Genomic DNA, 26,626 nt, shown 5'->3' on the forward strand with positions numbered 1-26,626 from the left:
TCACTGTTGACACTGAGACATTATTATTAAAAGCCTGACAATGCTTGTGGGGGAATATTCTGTGGACAAATGAGACCAAACTAGAGCTTTTTGGTAAAGGACATTATGACGAATGGGGCAATGGGCAAACACTCTTATGGGGAGAGATGTTAACGATGGATAGCTACTTGCCTTGTTCTCTGTAGAGGTACACAGCCAGAAGAGGGTCAATGTGGTGTTGTGGAGACCAATTATTGGGCAAAATGTCAGCAGCAGGGTAGAACATTCAGGCTACAACCCAGAGCTAACCACCATGCAGTCACCCCTCCATCTGTACACTCTGGTGGGAAAGTGCCTTAAAGTGACCATTACAATTAATTCTACCATCACATAAAAAAATGGGGCCTTCAAACGAAAGTCAAACATGGTGGAGGATCAAAGATGGTCTGGGGTTGTTTTGCTGCCTCTGGCACTGGATGCCTTGTCTGTGGCACTGAATGGCATTATGAAATCCAAACAAATTTGAAATGCAATGTAGAGCCCAGTGTCAGAAAGCTGGGTCTATGTCAGATGCCATGTGTCAAACCCAAAGCAAACGTCAAAAAGCACCCAGAAATGGTTAAAGACAAAGGCTGAAAGGTTCTGAAGTGGCCAACGTCGAGTCCAGGTCTAAATCCTTTAGAGCACATGTGAAGATATCTAAAAAAAAACTAGAAAATTCAGCAGTTGGGAGAAGACACCCTTCAAATCTGACAGAGCTGGAGCAGGTCCAGTGGAGGTGGTCCAGAATTCCAGTGGAAAGGTCTTAGAAATTCATTCATGGGTGTACTACTGAATATTAAGATAAAAGGATAAAGGATAAAGGTGCACGTATTCGTCACTGTACAGTGTGGACTGTACAGCGAAATGTGTCCTCCGCATTTAACCCGTCTGGTAGATAAGGGTGCCAATACTTTTGTTCAGCCCATTTCTGGAGTTCTGAAAGAAAGAAGTAGCCTGTTTCTGGCCATGACTGCATGATGTGTTGCTAAGATTACAGAAAGGTGAAAGCAAGCATTTGCTTTCTCTGAGTCACATGAAGCACCACCAGATCAGCTCAGCTCAGCGCAGCGCACTTGGGGAACTTCTGTTGCTTGGCACTGGCTCGCACTGTGGACCTACCGTCATACCCACCCAGAGAGAGCGAGGCCAGTTATGCTCTATGGGCCACCCGGCCACAGATGGCTGTGGCATCACCAGGGATTGAACTAGTGACCTCCTGATGACAATGAGCCAACTCTTAAGACGGTTGCACCACTTGAGAGCTCCTGATCTTCTACTTCTATCCACTTCACTTCAATATTTTAGGAAGGCTGATGTAACTACTGGACTCAATACAGCACTGTGCCGGTGTGGACGTCAAATGCCACACCCTCTGGTTCTGTACACGAACATTCCTTTTTAGTTACCAGAATAGAACCTGGGCTCAGTTCCTTCTGCTCTTGTCTGAAGACTCATCTCTTTAGGTGATACCGAAAATCACCACCTTACTAAAGCTATTCAGTAGCATTGGTCGAAGGTTATGAAGCTCTGGTGAAGCAGATGTTTTGGGTCCTTGTGAGGCTCTTAGCTAGCTAGGTTAGCCTGAAAAACACCTGATCAGTTATGGGCCATAAATATTATTACTCTTATCCTATCCTACAATTACTGCATTACTGCACCATTATTCATTTCACACAAGTGTACACTGCTCTGTTTACACAATATTTAATCTATATAGTGTTGCATACTATACTGCTATTCTGTGAATAACACTGTAAAGAAATGTCCTGGTATTGTCTACCAGGATATATATATGTCCTAGTATATATAGTGTACACTATTGTTCTCTGCATATTGTGTATTGTCTGTAAATTCTATGTAGAGTAGCTGAATATTGTCAATACTAAAGACACACTAACAGCCAGAAACAAATTCCCTATGTGTGTGCGAACATACTTGGCCAATAAATCTGATTCTGATGTGTGCTATTCTGGATAAGGATGTTCTGGTGTTGGTTTCCCCTCCACAAAATGGTAAGAGCAGACTTATGGACGTTCGGTGGATGCTGTAAATTTAGGTACTTTAGGACCACAGATGCAAGTCGTCTTCTTTGGGAGGTGGTGGATATAAGTCATATGGTGGATATAAGCCACTCTTACACTACTCACTGTATGTTTATTATCACTGGGGTTGAAATCTACATGTATGTCAATGGATGGCCTCCCTATTGTTCAATGGGAAATAAGGTGGATAGCATTACTATGTAGGTCTATCTCTTTGGTTTCCACTGTTTGAACATTCTGCTTCAGATAAGAGTGCCTGTTACTAAACTACAAAAAAAAAACAGGGGAACAGTGTGCTTGTGCCCAACCACATAGCAATAAACTGGTCTTACTGGAACATAGTAAAACATAACAGCATGTACAACTGGAGCTTTCTTTGAGGAACCACTATCACTGTTTAAAAGAAGCTCAATGCTGCCTTTATTGTTGGATGCGATTTGATATGTAAGCTAATTCAAAAGGACTGTAGGGCTCTGATGGCAAATTGCAGTTTTCTGACCATACACAGCATATTCACCAGTGTAAATCAACCCTGTGAGTGTTAGATCTGAACATTGTGAGATCCCCTCAATGCCTCTGTAGTATCTCCTCGACATGTGTCTCCTGTGAGATAAAGACCTCAGTAATCTCATAGTGTCCCATCCTCAGTTTTAGTACAGATCTGCCAATACAATAACACTGCTTTATGAAAAGACGGGCTCAGATTTCTCATTCAGGGCCGAGAGCCGGTTCAGATCTGATGCCGTGAATTACTGTTTTATTTGGGCTGTTTTATTCATCTGAATATCTGAACATCCAACGCACACCTGGATTCATCTTTCATTTGAGTAAACCAGTGAATCTGCAGAATCCTCGATCCTCAATCATGAAAAATAAACCATCATCTCTCACCGGACGCCCAGAGAACCAAACTGAGACTCTATGATTTTGGAAGCATTATGAGAAGAACCAGTTCAATAATAAATAATAATAATTCTACTTGGAACAGTTGATGGTAAGCGAGGAAGAGGACGAGCAGCAGAGGCAAGATGGAGGGATATAAACAGAAGAATTATAAATAAGCTATTAATAAAGCTGCAGATACAGATAGAGGACGGGGTCTTCTGGACAAACACTGTTTGGATGATTGTTTTACTGAAAAAAAACTGAATTCTGATAAAGAAATAAAAGGTTGAGGAATAAAAGGTGAGGCTGACTGGACGGTTGTTTGTGTTAATGGAACTGAATGTCTTTAATTGGGGTTACAAAGCTTGAGTCCCGAACCTCTGAATGATCTCCAGCTTTATCACTGCTTTTTGCATTTCTGCTCATTATAACAGAACAATATGGAGTCCAGAAAGAGAAGAAAATTGAGTAAATTGATACAGGAATAAGATCTCATGCCTCATTTTTGTCTAGCGCTGTTTCTCCTCAGCAGTGTTGGGAGGAACATCTGCGACAAAGTTGATCTCTAAATGAAACAAGACCCGAATACGTCTGAGACTGAAAGTGTTGATTCAGCGCCGACAGATTTGCTGTACAGGGCTAATGCTTAGATAGTCACACCACTTAACCATCGTTCTACCCTTAACCCTCTAAAATTCCAGCTGTATCACACCCTGCAGCTCAGTGTAGACAAGCTGACTGTATAGAAGTGTGTAATAAACGTGTGGGCCCCTTGGTGAGTTCTGGGATTGTTCATTAGGAAAAAAAATGCATCACAAGGACAAGGACTCCAGCAGTGAACAGAGTTCTAGTAAAGTAGGTTAGTTTCGGGTCTTACGTGGCGCTCCTGTCCCTCTCTCAGGTTGTAGGTGAGGTCGTGAGTGATGTCCTGGACGAAGCGGTGGGAGTACTCGGGGTAAAGGTCCAGCACCTCATAGAGTCCCCTCAGATTAATGCACTGCAGATCGCAGTACGTCAGGGCCTTCACATCTGCGTTCGTCTTTATCACCCGGTTCTCCACAGACAGGTTGGCCCCAATCAGGTCCCCTTTACCTGTATGTGCGTACAGACACAAACACACATGCAGAGCAGGTGAGCTGATTTCACTTGATTTCAATGTGTCTCATGTCCGATAAGTCTGATCCGCACGCACCAGCGGCGCAACACACACCAACACACCACCACCACGTCAGTCAGTGTCATCATTAAGAGCCTATGAACCAATCATCAGCACCAATCAGAGCCTATGAACCAATCAGCAGCTCTGGTCCATTAATAGCCTATGAACCAATCATCAGCACTGGTCCATTAAGAGCCTATGAACCAATCAGCAGCACTGGTCCATTAAGAGCCTATGAACCAATCAGCAGCTCTGGTCCATTAAGAGCCTATGAACCAATCAGCAGCTCTGGTCCATTAAGAGCCTATGAACCAATCATCAGCTCTGGTCAATTAAGAGCCTATGAACCAATCATCAGCTCTGGTCTATTTATAGCCTATGAACCAATCATCAGCACTGGTCCATTAAGAGCCTATGAACCAATCAGCAGCTCTAGTCCATTAAGAGCCTATGAACCAATCAGCAGCTCTGGTCCATTAAGAGCCTATGAACCAATCAGCAGCACTGGTCCATTAAGAGCCTATGAACCAATCAGCAGCTCTGGTCCATTAAGAGCCTTAAGATCAGCATCTCCTCACTCTTAATCCATCACATATAGTGAACAAAGGATTCTGCTGTAGCTGTGCGTGTGTGTGTGTGTGTGTGTGTGTGTGTGTGTGTGTGTGTGTGTGTGTGTGTGTGTTTGATGACTTTTATCTGTCTGTCGTGATCACAGGTAGTGAAAAGATGCTGTGTGTGTGTGTGTCAGATGAGAGTAAAGTTTAATGGTAACTCAATGTCAGAGAGACCTTCCTGTGTCAGCAGGATGAAGGGGGGGGGGGCAGTGAGGTGTGTTTTTCTTCTGTCAAACAACATAGCATTTGAAAAGCACACAAAAGACACACACACACACACACACACACACACACACACGGCTCTGACAGGATGATGGGGATTAGATTTTTCACACATCCAGGGTTCTGTCCCGGGTTCCTGCGGAACGTGTGAAGCCTCACAGAGAGAGTGACCAATCAGAGTGGACGGATCAGCTGCTCAGTTCTGTGTTCATTTAAACGCTTCGTCTTCTGTGAGAAAGCTGCACAACTGAGACGTCTGCAGTGTGTAAACACAGAATTACACCAGTTCAGTAAACACACTGGACGACTCAGGTGTGCCACAGATGTGTCACAGCTGTTCTGTCTGTGTTTGAGAAGATCTAGCTCTTAAATAACCAGATATGTCATTTTATTGGGATCTGCTTTTACAGTCTCCTCACATTCTGTGTACAGCTTTAAACACACCTCCATAAACCTGTGAGTGTGTGTGTGAGTGTGTGTGTTTACATTCAGGACTAACTGAGGTATGCTATTTTTCACCTCCGAAATTATAAGCAGTAGGTTTAAGGAAATTATATGTCATAGTGTGTTACTTTACTACATCACTATATTGACAAAAGTATTGGGACACCTGCTCATTCACTGTTTCTTCTGAAATCAAGGATATTAAAAGGTTGATCCTGCTTTTGTTGGACTAACTGTCTCTACTGTCCAGAGAAGAAGACTTTCTACTAGATTTGGACTGCTGGATGATCACTATCCCACCCCATCCCAAACTCCCCAAATGCATCCTTAAATGTATTGGATGGAGCTCCACCATTCCAGAGAACGAAGTTCCACTGCTCCACAGTGGGCTCTGCTCCTCCAATAGGCTCAAAAAGTGAACCAATGAGCAGATCTGCTTCCATTAAAGAGCTATGAACCAATGAGCAGCTCTGCTTCCGTTAAAGGGTTATGAACCAATGAGCAGCTCTGCTTCCATTAAAGGGCTATGAACCAATGAGCAGCTCTGCTTCCATGCAGACCCTATGAACCAATGAGCAGCTCAGCTTCCATTAAGAGCATATGAACCAATGAGCAGCTCTGCTTCCATTAAAGGGCTATGAACCAATGAGCAGCTCAGCTTCCATTAAGAGCATATGAACCAATGAGCAGCTCTGCTTCCATTAAAGGGCTATGAACCAATGAGCAGCTCAGCTTCCATTAAGAGCATATGAACCAATGAGCAGCTCTGCTTCTGTTAAAGGGCTATGAACCAATGAGCAGCTCTGCTTCCACTAAGAGCTTATGAACCAATGAGCAGCCCAGCTTCCATTAAGAGCATATGAACCAATGAGCAGCTCTGCTTCCGTTAAAGGGCTATGAACCAATGAGCAGCTCTGCTTCTGTTAAAGGGCTATGAACCAATGAGCAGCTCTGCTTCCACTAAGAGCTTATGAACCAATGAGCAGCTATGCTTCCATTAAGGACCTATGAACCAATGAGCAGCTCTGCTTCCATTAAAGGGCTATGAACCAATGAGCAGCTCTGCTTCCATTAAAGGGCTATGAACCAATGAGCAGCTCTGCTTCCATTAAAGGGCTATGAACCAATGAGCAGCTCTGTTTCCATAAGCGCCTGTGAACCAATGAAAAGTAAATTGGATCAAGTGATGGTTCTTTAAACCTTGGAACAGGAAGTGGGTCAAAGTTTTTTTTTTGTTTACATCTTTTAATTGAAATGATAAATGATGATAGATCAAAGTTTTAATGTTTCCACTGCATTCATTTTCAATATTCACCAGCTTTTAAGAGATTCTTTACATTTTAAACGTATGGACGGCACAAGCCCTGCAGTGGATGACAGCTGGACACATAGACCTCTGATTATGTTTGACAAAAGAGCACTTATACCAACATGCTGGTAAACGGTCAGTAATGGTCGAATGACGTCAGTAGAAGGGGCTCATCAGTCACTGCATTGAAAAACACCAACCAGCCCTGAAAAGAACAACACTGCCTTTTGAACCTGAGAGTAAACAACTGCAGCTAATGGGTGTGTGTGATTGTGTGTTCAGTATGTGTGTGTGTGTGTGTTTGCATTCAGGACTAACTGAGGTATGCTGTTTTTCACCTCAGAAATGATAATCAGTAGGTTTAAGGAAAGCCTTATATGTCATAGTGTGTATATTGACAAAAGTATTGGGACACCTGTTCGTTCACTGTTTCTTCTCAAATCAAGCATATTAAAAAGAGCTGACTCTGCTTTTGTTGGAGTAACTGTCTCTACTGTCCAGGGAAGAGGACTTTCTACTAGATCTTTGGAGGAGAACTGCTGGACGATCACCATCCCACCTCACCCCAAACTCCCCAATGTATCCTTAAATGTACTGGATGGAGCTCCACCATTCCAGAGAACTTTACAGTGGGCTCTGCTCCTCCAATGGGCTCAAAAAGTAACAGGAGCCCTAAAGGACCTAAAAGAGACCAGCTTTAGGTCTGTAGTCTGATAATCTGTGAGCGTTGATGTGCTGTAAGGTGACGTATGGCCAATAAGAGCTTGAAGAGCATAAAAAGTGACCAGTGTGATTCCGAAAGCACAGCCAGAGATGACCAGCTGACCTTTTCATACAGCAAACAGTGATGTGTGCTGCAGGGGTCAGCAATAATGAGTAAACCTCAAAGTGTGTGTGTACTGTGTATGTGTGTACATCGATCATCCATAATATTAGTACCACTGACAGGTGAAATAAAAAAACACTGATTATCTTCATCTACAGTGTCTCCTGTCAAAACATGGATATATTAGGATGCAAGTGAACAGTCAGATTCACAAGAATCTGAGACGCACAGAACCAAACTGTGATGTTCTAGACAATGACTGGGTCAGAACATCTCCAGAACATCAGCAGGCAGGTCTTGTGGGGTATTCTCTCCGACCAAAAGTGCTCCAAGGACGTACAACCAGTGAACTGGCGACAGGGTCATGGGCGCATAAGGCTCACTGATGGTTCTGGAGGCCCCGCCCACCTCACTACCTACAGGACATAAATAACCTGCTGCTAATGTTAGTTTTGGTGCCAGATAACCCAGCAGGACACCTTCAGAGGTCTTGTGGAGTCCATGCCCTGAATGGTCAGATCTTTTGTGGCAGGCCAAAGGGAGACTGCTCAGTATTTGGTACTAATGTTATGGCTATTCAGCGTATATGAGACAGTGTGTGTGCATTAAAACCCATGCGACTCACTAACCGAGAATAGCGAGCACCATGCCATCTTTGAGCACCTCCATGGAGCCGGAGCAGACGAAGAAGAGCGCCTGCAGGGCGTCTCCCTGGCGCAGAAGGTACTCTCCCGGGGCGCAGAAGGACATCTTTATGTGTAGAGAGAGTGAGCGCAGGCAGCCACGGCTCAGAGACGAAAACACCGCCAGCTCCAGGATCTCCTTATTCAGGTACGTGGCAATGTCCGAGCGCAGCTCATCAGGGAAGTCCTTCAAGAGCTGAGGCAGAAGAAACCAAGCAGAGGTTGAGGATTACACTCTAAAACCACCAGCATGAACCCTAACCCCTAGTTTAGTCATTTCTACTCCCCTCACTACCTAGAACCCCACCCTACCAGCCCTGGAAGGGTGAACGCTAGCGTCAGAGTCATGTGAAGCTTCGCCACATCTTATCGAACTGGCGCTAACCCAACACCACTGGAGCTCAACATGCTTGAAGGAGAACGCTAACTGCTAATTCTGTACCGTCAGCTAACAGACACCTGCTCTGGCTAGCATTGCCCATTCTGAGGAATGGGGGAGAGGGAGGACCATCCTACCCACCTAGAGAGAGAGAGAGAGAGAGAGATGGAAGTTATCCTCTCTGAGACTTACCGTCACTGACGGATGGCTGTGGCATCGTGATGACAGAGTCAATGCTTAGGCAGCTGTACCACACAGGAGCGCTTTGATACTTTTTATTTGCTTTCAAATTCGCTGTTTGTTCATTTGTCATGAAATGTTGAGCAGGGGTTCCCGACTATGGTCCTGGAGAACCCCTCTCCCCCCCATCCTGCACATTTAGCAATTTCATAATCAGCTAATAATCACGCCCTTCTTTAATTGAAGGTGGTGTGCTACGACCTGGTGTAGGGTTAGGCCATAGCAGAAAATGAGAGACGTTTAGGGCTCCTCCACTTTGATGACCTAGAAGAGCATCCTGCTCAGACCGACCCTGCACTTTCACTTTGTCACTGTGTCAGCTAGCCTTTAGCTTTAGCTTTAGTTTAGATGTAGCTGGTTCTGCTACTGGTTTCTCCAGTAATTAAATTCATACTGGTTCATCTGGTACATCTAAACATCTATCTAGCATCCGGTGTTTGGTCTGGCAGAAGGTCTGGGGAGCAAGCCTACTCTCATTTTCCGCTAGGGCCTGAAAACACTGCCTTCAATAAAGCAATGGCTTGATAATTAGCTCTTATCCAGAGCGACCTACAAGGTAACTGGTATTACAGAGGTGGGCCAATGTAGTGTTAGGAGTCTTGCCCAAGGACTCTTATTGGTGTAGCGCAGCGCCTAGTCACCCAGACTGGGAATTGAACCTGAGTCTCCAACATGGTGTGGTAACTCAGTGGCAGGTGGTGGTGTTATCCATTGCGCCACACCAACTAAAAGGTTCTTCACAGTCACTTTTCTCTGTCACAGGTATTTAGTTTCATCACTCAATTAATGTCTCAGCGGTTAGAGCTCCGGGCTTTTGAAGACTTGTGGGTTGTGGGTTCGATACCCAGGCTCGGCAAGCTGCCATTGTTGGGCCCTTGTGCAAGGCCCAAGGATGGGAACCACCGATGTGGCGAGCAGCTGATGCTCTGAAACTGCAATAAACTGATAACTGAGAAGGGAGAGAGAGAGAACATACCATGGTACAGTCTGAGCCACCATATCAGAATAATTATACCTTCATGAATATTAATGAGTGAAGCTGAATCGCAGTGTAAGAGGCAGTGTATTACAGCAGCAGCACAGAACACAACCTCAGAAGTCTCCATGATTCACATCTCCTGATTCCAGCAGGTACTCGAACCTACTCCCACAGCGTTAGCTCACTTTTACACCAGGTTATGTAACGGCAGGACCGTCCTGTCGCTGTACTTTCCAGAAGCGGAGCCACAGAGCGCTCCACCACTGCTTCACCCTCCTCTCTCCTGCTGCCCTTCATCTGCTCCCTCCATCCTTCCACTCATACCTCCATCCTTCATTCAGCCTGAGTGAGTGACATCTGTCACTGCCTCGTCCGCTCGCAGCACACCCGTCCCTCTGTCTCTCTCTCTTTCACTTCCCTCCCATCAGCTCCACCATCTATTATTCATAACTCTGTGATTTAGCTGGGTGTTTATATTCCCTCTCCATTTTTTCTCCACCCGCCGCTCTCCCCTCGCTTCTGGAAGAGTGTCTGAGCTCAAGGACAGACTGCAGAAACTCTCTCTCTCTCTCTCTCTCTCTCGCTCTCTCTCTCTCTCTCTCTCTGAACATATCACTCAGCCCTCATTCCACTGTCTATAATAATCTCTGTAACCAGATGTTACAAGTCGTTAATGTCAGTCCGAAAATATCCCTGACATTAGATTTGTAGTTGTAGCTGCAGGGGCTGTTGGGCAGTAGGGCTGTGGGGTCATTTCTCGGAGCAGAACATCTAATACAGCGCTGAAAGTGAGGAATAAATAATGGAAAAGGAAAGAGGTCGATTTGAAGAGGGATACAATTTCAGTTCATATGAATGCTTATTTCTGCTTTTGCTTTCGTATTAAAATGAATAACAGTGGAATATTTAACCCCCAGGGCCTGCTATGGCCTCTGAGAAGATCAAAGAGTAACATGAACTCCTCCCAGTACAACTGAATCCCCTCCCAGTACAAACTAAACTCCTCCCAGTTCAACATGAACTCCTCCCAGTACAACATAAACTCCTCCCAGTACAACCAAAAATCCTCCCAATACAACTGAAACTCCTCCCACTACAACATGAACTCCTCTCGGTACAACTGAAACACATCCCAGTACAACCAACACTCCTCCCAGTATAACATGAACTCTTCCCAGTGCAACCAACACTCCTCCCAGTATAACATGAACTACTCCCAGTACAACCAACGCTCCTACCAGTACAACATAATCTCCTCCAAGTACAACCAAAAATCCTCCTAATACAACTGAAACTCCTCACACTACAACATGAACTTCTCTCAGTACAACTAAAACTCCTCCCAGTATAACATAAACTCCTCCCAGTACAACATAAACTCCTCCCAGTACAACCAACACTCCTTCCAGTACAACATACCAGGCCTGGCAATCCCAACACTCTACACCAGTAACAGCCCCTGAGAAAGACCACTATAGCTGTATATTCTCCTACCTGTGTAGGATGATTCACCTGTAAGTCGCTCTGGTTCACAGTGCATGACCCTAGACACCCACAGGTCTAGCTCTAGGTCCTCTGTAAGGGTTTACTTCCAGCCGGTCGCCCGCGCTGAGCCTGCAGGGTTTACCTCATTGGAGTCGATGCCGTTGTTGACGGACCAGGTGGTCTGGAAGTACTCCAGCATGCGCTGCTTGAGGCTCTGGGGCAGGTGGTGCACTCTTATGAAGTCCTTCAGGTCTTTAGTGCGTGTGTGGTACGATGACCAGCGCGAGTACATGCGCTGAATGATGGCCGTCACGTTGCCGAACACCAGTGCGTGCATGAGAGCTGAAACACAGACACACAGAAATCACCCTCAGCATTCAGGCTTACCTTAAACCCCTGACCACCACTTCTATTATTATGTCCTCTTCCTGGACATGTCCTCTTTTTGGGATGTGAAAAATGCGTCCAATTTAAGCAGACTGGTCCAACTGCTTAAATCCCACCTTCTCACTGCCACTATTGGTCTACATGTACCTGCGTCTACATCAGCCATTACTCAAACTGCTGAAGTCCCCCTTCTCACTTACACTATCGGTCTACATCTACCTCCATCTACCACAGCCATTGGTCAAACTGATAAAATGTCACCTTCTCACTGCCACTATTGGTCTACAGCTACCTCCATCTACATCAACCATTTGTCAAACTGCTGAAGTCCCACCTCCTCACTTCTACTACTGGTCTACATCTGTTTGCATCTACCTCAACTATTGGTCAAACTGCTAAAGTCCTGCCTTCTCACTGCCACTATTGGCCTACATATACCTCCATCTACATCAGCCATTAGTCAAACTGCTAAAATCCTGCCTTCTCACTGCTACTATTGGTCTACATCTATTTGCAACTATATCAGCCATTGGTCAAACTGCTGAAGTCCCGTCTTCTCACTGCTACTATTGGTCTACATCTACCTCCATCCACATCAACCATTGGTCAAACTGCTGAAGTCCCGTCTTCTCACTGCTGCTATTGGTCTACATCTACCTCCATCTACATTAACCACTGCTCAAACTGCTGAAGTCCCGCCTTCTCACTGCCACTATTGGTCTTCAGTCTATTGTCACAGGTGTATAGCCCCAATCAATGTCTTTCCACACATCAGTGAAAGAACGGGAGGTTCTAAAGAGCTCACTGAACTCCAGCGTGGTTCTGTATGTAATAGGAGACACCGCTGCACCAACAACAACAAGTCAGCTGGTGAAATTTCCTCCCTCCTAGATCTTCCACCTGCTGCTCCTGGTAGAGCTTAGAGCAAAGGAGGACCAGCTCCATATTAATAATGCCTATGGGTTTAGACCGGGATGTCAGGAAAGCTCCTGAAGGTGTAATAGGTAGGTGTCCCAATACTTTTGTCCATTTAGTTACACGCAAAGTTCTTTAGTGCGCTCTCTAAACTGCAATGTGGTGAAACTGGAAAACAAACCGGGTCAGTCGTGCACACCATAACAAAAATATCAGCCTTGGTTCGGACCTTGGTCTGGACCTTCAGGTATGAGAAGATGACTCTACATCAGCAGTGAAGGTGTTGCAGCTGGAATTACCTAAATGTACTGCTGGATTTCTGTTAGTGTCCCTCAACCCCTCAATCAGCTCCTCTCTGATTGCTGTCTGTGCACTGAGACTCCTCCTATCACATGTTTAACTAGTCTTGGTAGAGCAGATAAACAGTATGGGAGGTAAAGCTGGGAGGAAAACGGTGGGATTCAGAGGCACATCCTGTGTCCAGCACCCTGTAATAATCTCTGTGAGGTTATTTAGGGTAAAAAATAAAAACGGTGCATTAAAAAAAGGTATTTTGGTGCATCACCGCTAAACATGGTGAGATTTCAGACCTTGGAACTGTAGAGTATATCATCTGTCTGAGCTCCAGACTCTGTAGATCTCAGGAGCTCTGGCTTTCAAGGCCAACCTGCTCTACTGGAGCTGTCTGATTGCATGTGTACATGCTGTGGTCAGAGAGGGATGTGTGTGTTGTGTGTGTGTGTGTCTGGATTGTGTGTATGTATGTATTATTGTTGGACAGGAAGAAGGACGTGATCGCCCTCAGGCTGGGGGTGACATTTCACAAAATAAAGACCATGAATTATTAATGTGAACCAACAGCTGGTGGGACCTCAGTTCAACCCATTTACCACTATAAAAACAAATACACACACACAAGGCCACACACACACACATACAGGGCATACCAACAGCCACAGCAACCACTGCCAATGATGTCTACCACTCAAAAGGCACCCAAGGACTTTTACTGGTCAACCACTGTGTAAAACCCACAGCTGACCCTTAATAACGTGCACCAATCAGCCATAACTTTAACACCACCTGCCTAATATTAAGTAGGTCCCACGGGGGATCTGACCATTCGAGGCATGGCCTCCACAAGGCCTCTTAAGGTATCCTGTGGCACCAAGACAAGGCTGTGAGGTGGACGGGGCCTCCGTCAGCATCAATGAGCTTTGGGAACCCTGTTGACCTTCCTTGGAGCACTTTTGGTAGGTCAGTACTGACCACTACATACCGAGAGAGAACATCCCACAAGACCTGCCTGCTGATGTTCTGGAGATGTTCTGACCCAGTCATTATCTAGAACGTCACAGTTTGGTTCTTGTCCAAGTGTTTTAGATTCTTACACTTGTCCATTTTTCCTAATCACTGTTTTTAACTTCACCTGTCAGGGGTACTAATGACTGGTATACAGCAGAGCCCGAATGACTGAGACACCATTGAGACAGCATTATAGAACCCTCTCCACCGATGAGAAGAACCCTTTACGGGCTCTGCAAAAGGGACATTTAAGCATCCAAATGGTTCTTTAGTAAACTAGGTCAACCTGGCCCCACATGCTCATGTCACAAACACAATAGCAACACACAAACACAAACACACACACTCCTCCCCACCTCCGATGAGCATGGTGCAGATGGAGAAGATCTTCTCGGCATCTGTGTTGGCGGACACGTTGCCGAAGCCCACGCTGGTCAGGCTGCTGAGGGTGAAGTAGAGTGAGGCAATGTAGATGCTGCGGAGAGACGGGCCACTGCCAGATGAGCCATTGGTCACGTTGTAGGGCGACTCTAGCCGCTTGCCCAGCTCGTGCAGCCAGCCTGAGAGAGGTAGGAAGGGGACAGAGACTCTCAATTCAGCACAATACAGGCTACCACTGCTGCTGCCGCTGCTGCTAGAGTGTTTACTGAAGAGTTGTCCAACATTTCAAAATTTAAAATTCGACTTTTTAATATTAAGTAATATATTACTTCTACGCTTCTTTAAGTGGGATTTGCCTGTAGTTCTACACCCAACAGCCACCAATACCTGGTGAGTGAGGAAAGGGATCTGCATGATAATAAAATAATGTATAATTAACAAATATTAAATTATTAAATTATACATCATAAACACACCTCTGCACATTCTTAAGCAAAGTTACTGTTTATTCATGGAATTTAATATACAAAAAAAAACATTAAATGAAATGTAGCATGTGTAATAGTAATGACAAATTAAATACCTTTATATACATTCATTTATACATTTTACTTTGTGTCAGCCCCTCAGTATCACGCCCTCCCTCAGGGCGATTCCAAACCGCCGACCACAGGCCCAAATAAGGACTTCCGCCTCATTTGGTTCACTTGTATCGGTTCATGATTCAGTTTGTTTGGTTCATGTGTTTCACCTGGGACTGGGGGTACTGCAGAGAATTGTATTGTTTGGAACCTTGAGGTCGCTCGAGAGTTTCCCTGTACGACTAGAGGTGTGTTACGGTCAGCTTCGGCTCGGTATCTGCGTTCAGGAGCAGGTCACCCTGCTAACCACGTTATCAGTGAGGCTCGCTCACTCACTGTCAGGATTCATTGGCTACCCACGTCCCAGCAAGGCGACCCATACTCACAGCAGCACGCTGCCGTTTCAGGTTAGGTCAGCCTTGCCGTTTGGTATAGCTGCTGGTTCTCCAGCTCTCCTTGTCTATGTATTGAGCGCTGGAGTGCCTGCTCAGCTCCCAACTCCTCCCAGGCCCAGGTCGGTTCACCCTTGAATTAACCCTCATGCATTGGATTCAATCTCTGCGAGTGTTTACCCCTTCACATCTGGCCTAACACGTCATGACACTTTGTCTAATATGTTAAATTAAAAAAAAATAAAAAGAAATCATGTCCAGAATGTGCAGAAAATGTTTATATGTATATTTACATTTTATTTTCAATGGTGGATTTGCATAAGACTGAGTGCAAATAAGTTAATAAATCTTCTATTCTATTAATTTTCTGCATATTTTTTATGATGTTACATAAAAATAACAATAAAACACACATATTTAACGAGCTATTACTTTTTTTCATAATTTATTATTTAATACTTCAGCTAATCTCTTCTTTCAGACCAAAACTGTGACTTGAAAACATATGGCTTGGAAGCAGAACGGCCCTTTGATTCATTGAGGGCCACAGAGTGATCCCACTGATCTCCACCCACACTAACGACTGCACCTTTACTTTTCGACACATCATACAGGGCAGGAATAACTGGTAAGCTGATTGGTTGGATCCGGTTAAAATAGAGGGGCCAGGCTTCTACATGGTGGTGCAATTACTTTATCGTTGGGAGATTCGATTCCAGTGTGAATTTGACCCCGTGATGTGTCCCTGGTGTGTGGGGGCCAGGATTCGGCACTCTTGCCGCCACAATCTAGATTCAATTCCCGGTCAGGGAAGGAAAGCACGCTTCTTGGGGCAGCCACGGGTGAAAGGTTGAAGAACAGGGCTTGTGACCAGAAGGCTGTCGATTCAATCCCTGGACCAGAAGGAAGTAGGGACCAGGGGTTGAAGGAATGGTGCTTCGTTCACCCTCAACGTGAGTCAAGAGGCTTTTATTATGATTTCAGCTGCGTACAAGAACACAGGGGGACGAAACCTCGCTCCTCCAAGACCATGGTGCACCACAGAGGAGCGCGACACTGCATTCAGTATGACTACATGCAGGGCAGTGTGTAATTTCTGCAGCTGGGCTGCCTTTGAGCAAGGCCCCAGTTGCTCCCTGGGCCCTGACGTGCTTGTGGTGTGTGGCGACCGCCCCTAATCGCTAGTGTATGTGTGTATTCCCCGGCACGGGGGGTTAAGTGACCTCACGTTGGCTACCTACCATCTGAAATGGTACTGAAACACTATAAAATGGTGATTTCATAAATAGCCTGCCAAAGAAACTAAATACACAATATGTCCAAATGTTTGTGGACACCCCTTCTAGTGAATGCATTGTAATTAATGTTAGTTTAAGTAAACAGCTTGTTTAGTCCCTGTAGAGAAGTGCTGCCAATAGAATAGGACTCTCTGGAGCAGAGAAACATCATGAACCTATTGGCACTATGCTGCCTAATGCAAGGCGTAGACTAGAGGGGTATTTATAAAGCCCCCCAGCATTGGGCTGTAGAGCAGTGAAAGAACTTTGTTCTCTGGAATGATGGTGGAGCTCCATCCAGTACTTTTGAATGGAATGAGCTAGGGAGGTGGGGTGGGATGAGCTGGAGTGGTGACAAAAGCATATGGACAATACCTTTGTCTATACAGTGAATATGAGTTAATGCCTATTTCGAAAACTAAGCATTTTACCCTGGTAGTCAAATCATTCCGCCAAATAAGTCAAATAAATTGGATCACTATCATAAACATGCTATTAAATAACACACTGCTTGCTGTGCACATGCTAAATATAGATGGCTATGCTGTCAGCTAGCATGTTTTAAACTGAATAGTCAGATTGGCATTGGACAGAACTCCATATTAAAGTATTTGGATTGGATCAGAAAGCAAAAACAAACTGGATAGGGACCCAGGATTGAGGGGAAATGTCCCATCAGGACAAAAGCAGCCCCACAACAGGATGAAGTGGTGGGAAATACTGCTGTAATCCAGGCGGTTTGGAGCTCGCCGGTTGCTGCTAGCTGCTCCCTGGTGCTCATTCCCATCGCTTCACTGCAGTTACATTTGAACACAGCTTCCACTTAATTGTCAGCTCAGCCACCAAGCAGTTTTACCTGCTCTTACATTCCCATAAATTTCCAGATCGTTGTTGCTATAGTAACTGCCCTCTAAAGCAGGCCTGGGGGTCAGCGACGTCACTGGCGAGGGGATGGAGGATGGAAAGAGTTCTCCATCAGTTCTGATCAGAGAGCGCAGGGGCCACATCCCAGCAGTGGCCCGTCGATGCTGACCACAGCATTGCTCACTGGGCCTAATTACTGGCTGGTGAAGGAGGGTGGGGGTGCTGCAGTAGGGCTAGTGCTGTGCTCTCCTGCTTAAATGCACTCTCTCCGTTTGCTCTTTGTCATTTTCATTTCCCGCCTCTCCTCGTCTCCACATCACCCTGCCATCCCTCACTATCCGACTCTGCACCTGAGCAGTCTTTCATCATCCTGTAAGCCCTTCATCACTCCACCTCTCTCTCTCTCTGCGTCCTTCTTTATTTCATTCCTCATCTTTTGGTCGTTTTCCAGCAGAACACTGAAGACTCTACGGGAGGTTCGGTTAAGCACGCCTGATGAACCTGTTCAGTGCTCATGCTTAACAAGGGCAGGTATTCAGAATTGTTCAAGGCCCCAGTTTCACAAAAGCCTCCCCGAGCATCTTACAGTAACTGACAGAGAAAAAGAGAGAGAGACAGTGTGTTCAGTGTGATGCTCGTTCGACCATTTAACGGAAGTGAAGTCCTGGTTATGTTGATGGCTATTATTTTCTCTAATAAACTATCATGCTTACTTACAAAAAAAGAGTTCTAGATAGTATTGACAAGGGTTCCTTATGTTAATAGTGGAACCAGTTTGGTGTTCTGTTCCCTTTTCTTTGGTGCGGTCCAGTTTAATTATCCTACACTGATAAAAGAATAGGATCCTTGAGGAAGACACTGTGGAGAAACCTCTTAAGGCGCTTTGGGGAACCTTCAAGAAAATGTTCCTCGACGGTTCTTCAAAGCACCTTTAGTTTCAAACTGAAAAACCTCCAAAAGTTAATCAAGGTGCTTCTACTTTTACCAGTGAATAAAGCTTTCCACCCTAAAGAGAGGTCCCTCAACCAGAGCATGTTCATGGTTCTTTGAGGTGTCACAGTTCTGTAAAGCATCACTTTCTTCACTAAAGAACCCATAACCCAGCCAACATGCTCATGTGGGGCTCACATGGGTGGAACGGGGGCAAGCTGGGTTCCAGGTGGGCATGGGCTCTAAATGAGTTTGTACATGTGTTGTTGCTGGGACTCAGTTGGGCTTCCCAAATGGGTCCCATCTCTACAGCCCACACTAATCTCAAGGCCCTGTGTGCAGTGTACATCTCAAATGGGGCCCATGTTTAACCATTCCTGGCCCCATCACTGACCAAACAGGCCCCACATGGGCATGTTATTGGTGAATTCACCCATTCTTTAAAATGAGGTATAATCAGAGTTAGTATAATCATGTTTATATGCTATTTAAAATTATTATTATTATTATTATTATTAGTAGTAGTAGTAGTAGTATTGTTATTATTATTTAATATTAATAATATTATAATATTATTATTATTATTATTATTATTATTATTATTATTATTTATATTCTATATATTATTATATATTATTATTTATCTCCTGTTAATTAAACAGCATTATGTTGCACGTTTAGCACATTTTATATATAAATAGATCTATTTTAGATCTATTTTATCTTATTACATCTGTTTACATATCTATTTTATTTCTATTTTTTATTTATATATTTCATAAATTCTTTAAATTATTTTTTATTTTTTATTATTTCAGTCTGCACTATTATTCAGTCATTACATTTAGGTCAGTCTGCACTTCACAAAAACTATATATATATATATATATATATATATATATATATATATATATATATATATATATATATATATATTCCCCAGTGCAGACTGACCTAAATAATAAATAAATGAATTATATTATATAGTCCCTGCACTCATTCACAGATTATATAATTATGCCCTTAAGTCTGTGAATGAGTTCAGGTACTGTACTGTACTGTACACTTAAGTACTGCGATCTCACCTATATCCCAGTTGTTTTTGTGGGCATTACTGTCCATCTCCTTCTTGCCGATGATGTACCAGATACAGGCCATCCAGTGAGCCAGCAGGGCAAACATAGACATGAGCAGAGTCAGCACCACGGTGCTGTGCTGAGAGAAGCGGTCCATCTTCTGCAGCAGACGCAGCAGCCGGAGCAGCCGGATGGTCTTCAGCAGGTGCACAACGGACACCTGACGGTGGGACACCTGACGGAAACCCACAAACATTTTACTGGCATATTTAAACAACATGAGTGGGTGAGACATAGACATTTACACCACTGTAATGTCACATAAACAATGATGCACACACAAACACACACAGGCACACACACACTTCCAGGCAGTTGGTAGGCTTTTGCTAAGTGCTCAATAGGGTCAAGTCATCTAAGATGTTTGCAATCAAATCCTCATAGCAATGCAGCTCCAAAATCTAGCAAAAAGCCTATTTCTCTGGACAGTAGAGAGAGTTACTCCATCAAAAGCTGGAGAGACTCTTTTTAATAGCCTTGATTTCAGAACAAATGAAAAAAGAGAAGGTGTCCCAATACTTTTGTCCATATAGTGCATATTTATACACAAGCAAACTGGAACGGTAAAAGCTTTACTGGGAGACATTAAAGAGTCGGGGGGCCTTGGGGGTTGCAGTATGTAGTAAAGCGGGACACATGCACACACACAATTGGTGAAGTGGGGCAAAATTCTCTTAAGAAATGAACTGGAGCTGAAGGACGCAGTGCATGCACCTTCACACTCCCGCACACACACACACACACACCCTGTACAACAGCTTGAGTGAAAGAGGGCTGACCTCAAAGAGAGTTATATAAGGGGCCTTCAGAACAATAGAGCTTCTCCAACAGTGTGTGTGTGTGTGTGTGTGTGTGTGTGTGTACGTCTCTATAAAAGTGTTAAAACACAGCTGTTATAATCCTGATCCACAGCCGTCAGGTGTGTGTCTGAGACTGACAGCATGAAAGGAAATCACATTTTCATTCTTTTGGCTGCAGCTGTTCTTTTGGATGGGTTGGGCAGCAGGACAGACATCGCCATTGCCCATGTGTTATGTCTCAGCAGCACATGAGGGTTCTAGATAAATGAAAAAAAGAGCATTTTCACATTTGTCCCGAATACATAAGTCCACACCCAGGAGCAATTCGGCGCTCGTTCGGAAGAGAGGCTCATTATTGCCGGTTTGCTTTCACACAGAAGAATTCCATTCGAACCGTGGATCGATTGCGCAATTCCAAACCTCACTTTGCTGCTCACGTTTTTAGAGAAATGGTAGGACCAAGGTTCATCTGTTTAACGCTTTTCCTTATTTTCCATGTATACAAACACTCAAGTAGTGAACATCAGCCCTTTCTGGAGTCATGGGTGGCATTTCGCCATGCAGGAACACCTGCAGACGAGTAGCAGTTCTTGAAGTAGAAGGTTTTTAGCCATGCAGGGTAATAAGGTGAATGAGTCACATGACAAAATGAACAAATCGGACAAAGCCCCACCCATGGCGCTGGCTGTGGCCCAGCAGATCGTGGTCAGCTAGACATTTCTGCTTCTCAGAACGTTCAGGCTGTCTCGTTTTCTGGACTTTCTTAGAACGTTTTATTTTATTGAAAGTTTTGTGGGTTTTTTAACGTTTATTTGATTATTTTCATGATTGAATTTGGCATTTTACACTTATTAGGCTTGAAAAAGTCATGGAAGTTTGTCATTTAGGAAATAATGTCAATACATATTAATATACATATTTTAGAAAATATAATATGTTCAAATAAATGCTCCAATTATTATGTCTGGAAAACATTTTATGACATTTACATTTTACATTCACAGCATTTAAGGCATAGACTTACAAAAGTGCTTCACTGTTTACTGAAGAAGAACCTCACCTAGTTTAAATAGACTAAAATTTAAAGCTCCTCTAATCTTAGACTCTACTAAACACAAGTCAATATGGAGACCATAATACTCTTCTCTTCGCCTGAGTACTCTCAGAAGAGGAGGGTCTTCAGTCTGGGTTTGAGGACAGTGAGCGTTGGACTCTGCTGTTCGGACACCCAGGGGAAGTTCGTTTCACCACTTCGGTGCAGGACAGTAAAAAGTCTGGACGCTCATCTTCCGTGGATCTTAAAGGATGGCGGGTCGAGCCGAGCCGTACTTGAAGCTGGAAGGGTTCTTAAGGGCTGATGACACATTCATTACATTTTAGTTATCAGTCTGATCGTGCAGCAGTTTTATCAATGTTTGGTAACCCTTCACGTGGACGGTCCACTGTAGATGCCTTGTAGACGTTCACCTGACATTCAACTGAATCTGTATTGAATGCAACTGAACTCTAAGCTGAATGTGGATGATTGTCTGTTAAACCCTGCACCTAATCCTAATCTTAACCTTAACCCAAACCATTAAATCCAACCCTAACTTCTCCAAGTGCTCTGCCAGTGGCTGCTGAGTCTCCTAACCGGCCAGCTTAAGCACTGGCTGACCAGTCTCCTGATCAGCTGCCAGGTCACCCGCTCCAGTGCCAGCCTCGTTGGCCTCGGCCTCCACAGATGGCCCTGCAGAAATGTTCTGTAACCTGGAGGGCAACATCAAGTACGCAGAGCCCTGTTGCAACACTCTATCCCCTGGAGAGCATTGCCAAACGTGACGCTTTCTGCCCCTAGAAGTCAATAAGTCCAATTTATTGATGGTGCTTTTCATAATGCAATGTCAGAAAGCAGTTTTACAGAAATCCAGAAATAAGCTAAACAATTAAAACATGAGAGCCTAAGTGAGCAAGACAAAGACCACAGTGCCGGAGAAACTTCCTCAGAGATGGAGGAAGAAACCTTGGGAGTAACCAAGACTTACAAGGTGGACCGACCCATCCTCTTCTGCTCAGAACTATTTATTAATGACTAATAGATGGTGTACCTTTTACACCACATAAGTCCGTTGTTCTGATTTCTAAATGGCTCAGCGGTCTAATACGCTTCCCCTACAGCCCGGAGGTCACAAGTTTGAATCTCGAGCCATGCTGCTTTGCCATCATCAGCAGGAGCCTGAGAGTGCACAATTGCCTGTGCTCTCTCTAGGGATGGGTAGACGAGGCTCCCTTCCCTCATTACTCTAAAAGCAATGTTAAGCGTGATGGCTGGCTGGTGAGTTGGAAAAGAGGCATTGGCTTACTTTGCATGTATCAGAGGAGACGTGCTAAGTCCTCCTCTGGGGGGAGCTACGAAAGGGTGGATTAATTGGAAGCACCAAATGTGAGACAAAAAGGCGGGAACATTGGACAAAATTATATATAAAAAATGTTCACAGCTCTGATCTCATAACGACAGATCTCATTGTTCTCCGAAACTGAACAAATCCCACATCAGAAAACTCTTAAATACTTTAGAATGGCTGGTACTTGAGGCCCTAGGCCCTCCAAGGAGGTACAACCGGTCAACCAGCCACAAGGTCATGGGCGCCCAAGGCTCATTGTTGGTCATGAAGGCCCCACCTCACCTTACAGGACTTAAAGGATCTGCTGCTAATGTTATTAGAGCTTTAGAGCTGTTTTGGCTGCATAACTGGGACCTGCACAATGATTTGGCTGATTGGTGTATTTGCAATAGCCTAACTCAGTGCATCGTAATGTGGTGAGTCTTAGAAAGAGGCCTGTCGTTTCCCACTAATCACAAATGTCACTCAAGCCCTTCACAGCAACTGGAGAGTTTCCACTCCAGTGTATTCAGCAAGTGAGCCGGCATTAGCTGTGGGTAATGCTGCACACCCAATTATGACTGGAGTCAACACACTAACACCGTATCCACTGCAAACTGTCACGGATCGCCTACACCACATTACACCATTCAACACTAAACACACTCGCGCACAAACATGCGCTATCCATCAGCTCGTTACCGTGGAGCCTCAGGCGGAGTCTGTAAATAATACCCATTAAATTGTCCATTATTATACTAATCCCTGGTCCACTTCCACAGAGAGCCAGCGTTCCCCTGCCCCTGCAGCATTAAATAATAATCCACAGCATAACAGGCGACATCCTTCATCTAATAATCAAATATTAATAAGAAAGACGGAGGAGGATATGGCTCTCTGGGGTTTTCACTTTGAGAACATTACTGTTATTAAGAGAGTACGATTGGAAATGGCCTACTGGTTCAGTGAAGCACAGACCACGACATTAGTCAACGGAAAGTGTCGCAGGAAGGTGTTGGGTCTCCACCAAGCCACCAGAACAGCTCTAGTGTGGCTGGGATAGTTTCTCCAAATGTTGGGAAGTGTACTGGATGGGTGGATCGCCATTCTTCCAGACGACATTCCCTACCACGTTGCTTCCAGGATCTTTTTCCAGCCTGGCTGTTTCCCCTTTTTGTAGATGATTATGTATAAAAACACTTTAAATAACCCCTTTTTGGACAATATACTATTTAAAAGTTTGGGTACACCTGGTCACAATACACTATACGAATTTCCAAAAGTTTGTGGACATCCCTTTCTGATGAACGCGTTCGGCTACTTTACACTGTACCCACTGCTGATACAGATGTGCAAAAGTCTTTGTAGAGAAGTATGCCAATAGAATGGGACTCTCTGGAGCAGGTAAAAATGACCCTATTGGCACCATGCTGCCTAATGCCAGGCATGGGCTAGAGGGGTATAAAGCCCCCCAGCCTTGAGCTGTGGAGCAGTGGAAGAACTGTGGTGGTTCTCAAGCAGAATACAGTTACACTATATGCAAAGCAGATACAGCTGATGATTGGCTAAAAGGAGTGACTGCAGTTGGTCATGCCAAACGCCATAGTGTGAAGGAAGCAGCGGTCATAGAGGTCTACCAGCAGTGGTAAAAATCCCAGTCTACAGGAAATTCTCCTCATTCTTGATCGGAAGTGAGTGAAGGCCTCTTGCGGGACACTCAGCTCCGTATGTTGATGGTTTATAAAGGTTCAGTTATTAGAACCTCAACTTCTTTATTTACCTTCTGAGAACGTCCGCACTGCTGCTGCAGCCGTCTGGGCTATAATGTACATTAATGGGGCCTTGAGGACACCAGATGGCGCTCTGAACACCGTGTTTAAAACAAAGACTCTGAACTAGATTAGGATTAAAATAGACAATGCCCGATCCATTTAAATATACGCCTGGATTCATTTGAACTTCTGCTCACTTAACGATTCACAGTAACAGGGTTGTTGACCAGGGGTGTCCTGCATACCACTGTCTATTCAGTGCATTAGGTTTCTCTATGTAGAAGAAGGAGAGAGAAGGACAGTTGGGGGAATATCAGGAGCATTAGGGAGTAGAAAGAAAAAGGATATCAGCACAGACATTCAGATACAGTCTGCTCAAGTCTGTGTGTGTGTGTGTGTGTGTGTGTGTGTGAGGGTTACCAGGGGAGGGAGGTGAAATCTGTAATTGGTTCAGATTTGAAGGAACAGCCCAGAGATTGCTGAAGTTCATTTTACAAGCACCAGGATCACGAGGCCTTTTATTTCTCTCTCGTGCACACACTCTCTCTCTCCCTGTCTCTCTCTGTCTCTGTCTCTCTCTCTCTCTCTCTCTCTCTCTCTTAATAAGCCACAGTGGAACTAAAGTCCTGTTTGATTTCCTTTAAATCAGCTCACAGAGGCTTCATTACTATTACTATTATATATTTATATATGTGTGTGTGTGTATGTGTGTGTGTGTGTGCATGTGTGTGTGCACCCAAGCAGCGCTGATCGATCGCCCCAGCCTGATCCGAACTGAAATCCTGTCTGGCTTTCCTCTCAATTAGAAACAAAAGCTCTGTGATCCCGGTCAGCCAGCCTCTTCTCCTGATCCACCCAAACCAGAACAGACATTAAACGTCCTGCAGACTCGACGTGAGGAGAAGGGAGTGAAGGGTCAGCTCAGGTGCAGTGACCCTTCCTAAATAGGACATATCCTGAACATTCTGAGCGGCTTTGCTATTTGAAGATGCCACTATTTCCCATAACTGAATTCATCTGGAATTTACTTTCGGTCCAGAACTGCTGTAGATGAATGGAAACGAAATGAGGAACAAAGGTCCCGGCCGGGTCCTAACGTCGCACAACAGCATTAGACATGCAATAAGTAGTAAGTGTATGAATATGGACTGTGGAGATCAAAATTAACAAGGTGGTCAAGTAAGTCTCCGTTAGAGCAGGGCATTGACATGCAACAGTAGCAGTAACAGTAGCAACTTAGCCTCCTTGATGGTTTAAAGTGGTAGAAACTCCAGGCTCCTGCAGATGGCGCTGCACAAAGATGATGGGGCTATAAATACCGGTGGGGTGTGTGACGGGATTCATAGATTGAGAAGAGGTGGTGCAGTGCAGTGAGGGTCTCGTTGGATGTGTGGAAAAGGGGGGGGCAAAGCAGAGGCAATTAATGATTGACTAAATAGTGCTTATGGTCATACTGGTCTACCAGCAGTGGCAGAAATCCCTACAGTCTACAGGAGATTCTCCTCATTCTGGAGCAGAAGTGAGTGAAGGCCTCTTGTGGGACACTCAGCTCTGTATGTTGATGGTCTGCAGGTCCCTGTGGAGAGTTCTTTCAGAAGTTGGTGGTGAAGAACCTCCTGCGCTGACCTCTAGAAGCAAGTCAAGCCCTGTCCCTGTCCAATGGTTTTGTCTTTCGGACACAATTCTAAAGAGAATTCCCGGTAGGCTGGGATTTCTGACACAGCTGGTAGACCCGTATGACTGTGAGCTTCCATATGGGCTAAAAGGAGTGACCCTTCCGGTCACTCCTTTTAGCCCAATCAATAACTGTATCTGCTTTGGGACCCACTTTCCACACATCCTACGAGATCCTCACTGCACTTTACCACATCTTCTCAATCTATGACTCCCGACACACACTCCACATGTATTCATAGCCTGGTCATCTTTGTGCAGCGCCATCTACAGGAGCTTGAAGTTACTATCACTTCAAACAAGCAAGGTGTTTATAAGGGAGCTTAAAATAGCAGCACATTTAGTAGTATAGTAGAAAGTGTGGAAGTCTGTCTACAGCACTAATAACAAAAGCAGTGCGGTTATATGATGTCTAACTAGTTGTCTGTTATAGATTTTTGAATACAGAGAAAACGCCACTAATGTTACGTTTGTAAGTTCCTACTGCAGGGGGCAGTGTATAAATAATCCTTTCCCATATTTAGGGAAAAGGTAACCAACGTGACCTGTCCCTGTCTGAAA

General features: G+C 44.6%; 1 protein-coding gene across 1 annotated transcript in view; it reads right to left on the reverse strand.

The window, feature by feature from the left end:
• Positions 1 to 26,626, reverse strand: part of kcnh8 (potassium voltage-gated channel, subfamily H (eag-related), member 8) — an 85,263-nt gene that overhangs the window by 26,875 nt on the left and 31,762 nt on the right. The window contains exons 7-11 of the mRNA XM_072676481.1: positions 19,406 to 19,631; positions 14,252 to 14,455; positions 11,431 to 11,630; positions 8,152 to 8,401; positions 3,826 to 4,040 (exon numbers count right to left, since the gene is read on the reverse strand). Coding sequence (XP_072532582.1) covers positions 3,826 to 4,040; positions 8,152 to 8,401; positions 11,431 to 11,630; positions 14,252 to 14,455; positions 19,406 to 19,631 — 1,095 coding nt within the window. The remainder of the gene's footprint in view (positions 1 to 3,825; positions 4,041 to 8,151; positions 8,402 to 11,430; positions 11,631 to 14,251; positions 14,456 to 19,405; positions 19,632 to 26,626) is intronic.

Source organism: Salminus brasiliensis, chromosome 3, assembly GCF_030463535.1.
Source record: "Salminus brasiliensis chromosome 3, fSalBra1.hap2, whole genome shotgun sequence".
In the NCBI taxonomy this organism is placed as follows: domain Eukaryota; kingdom Metazoa; phylum Chordata; class Actinopteri; order Characiformes; family Bryconidae; genus Salminus; species Salminus brasiliensis.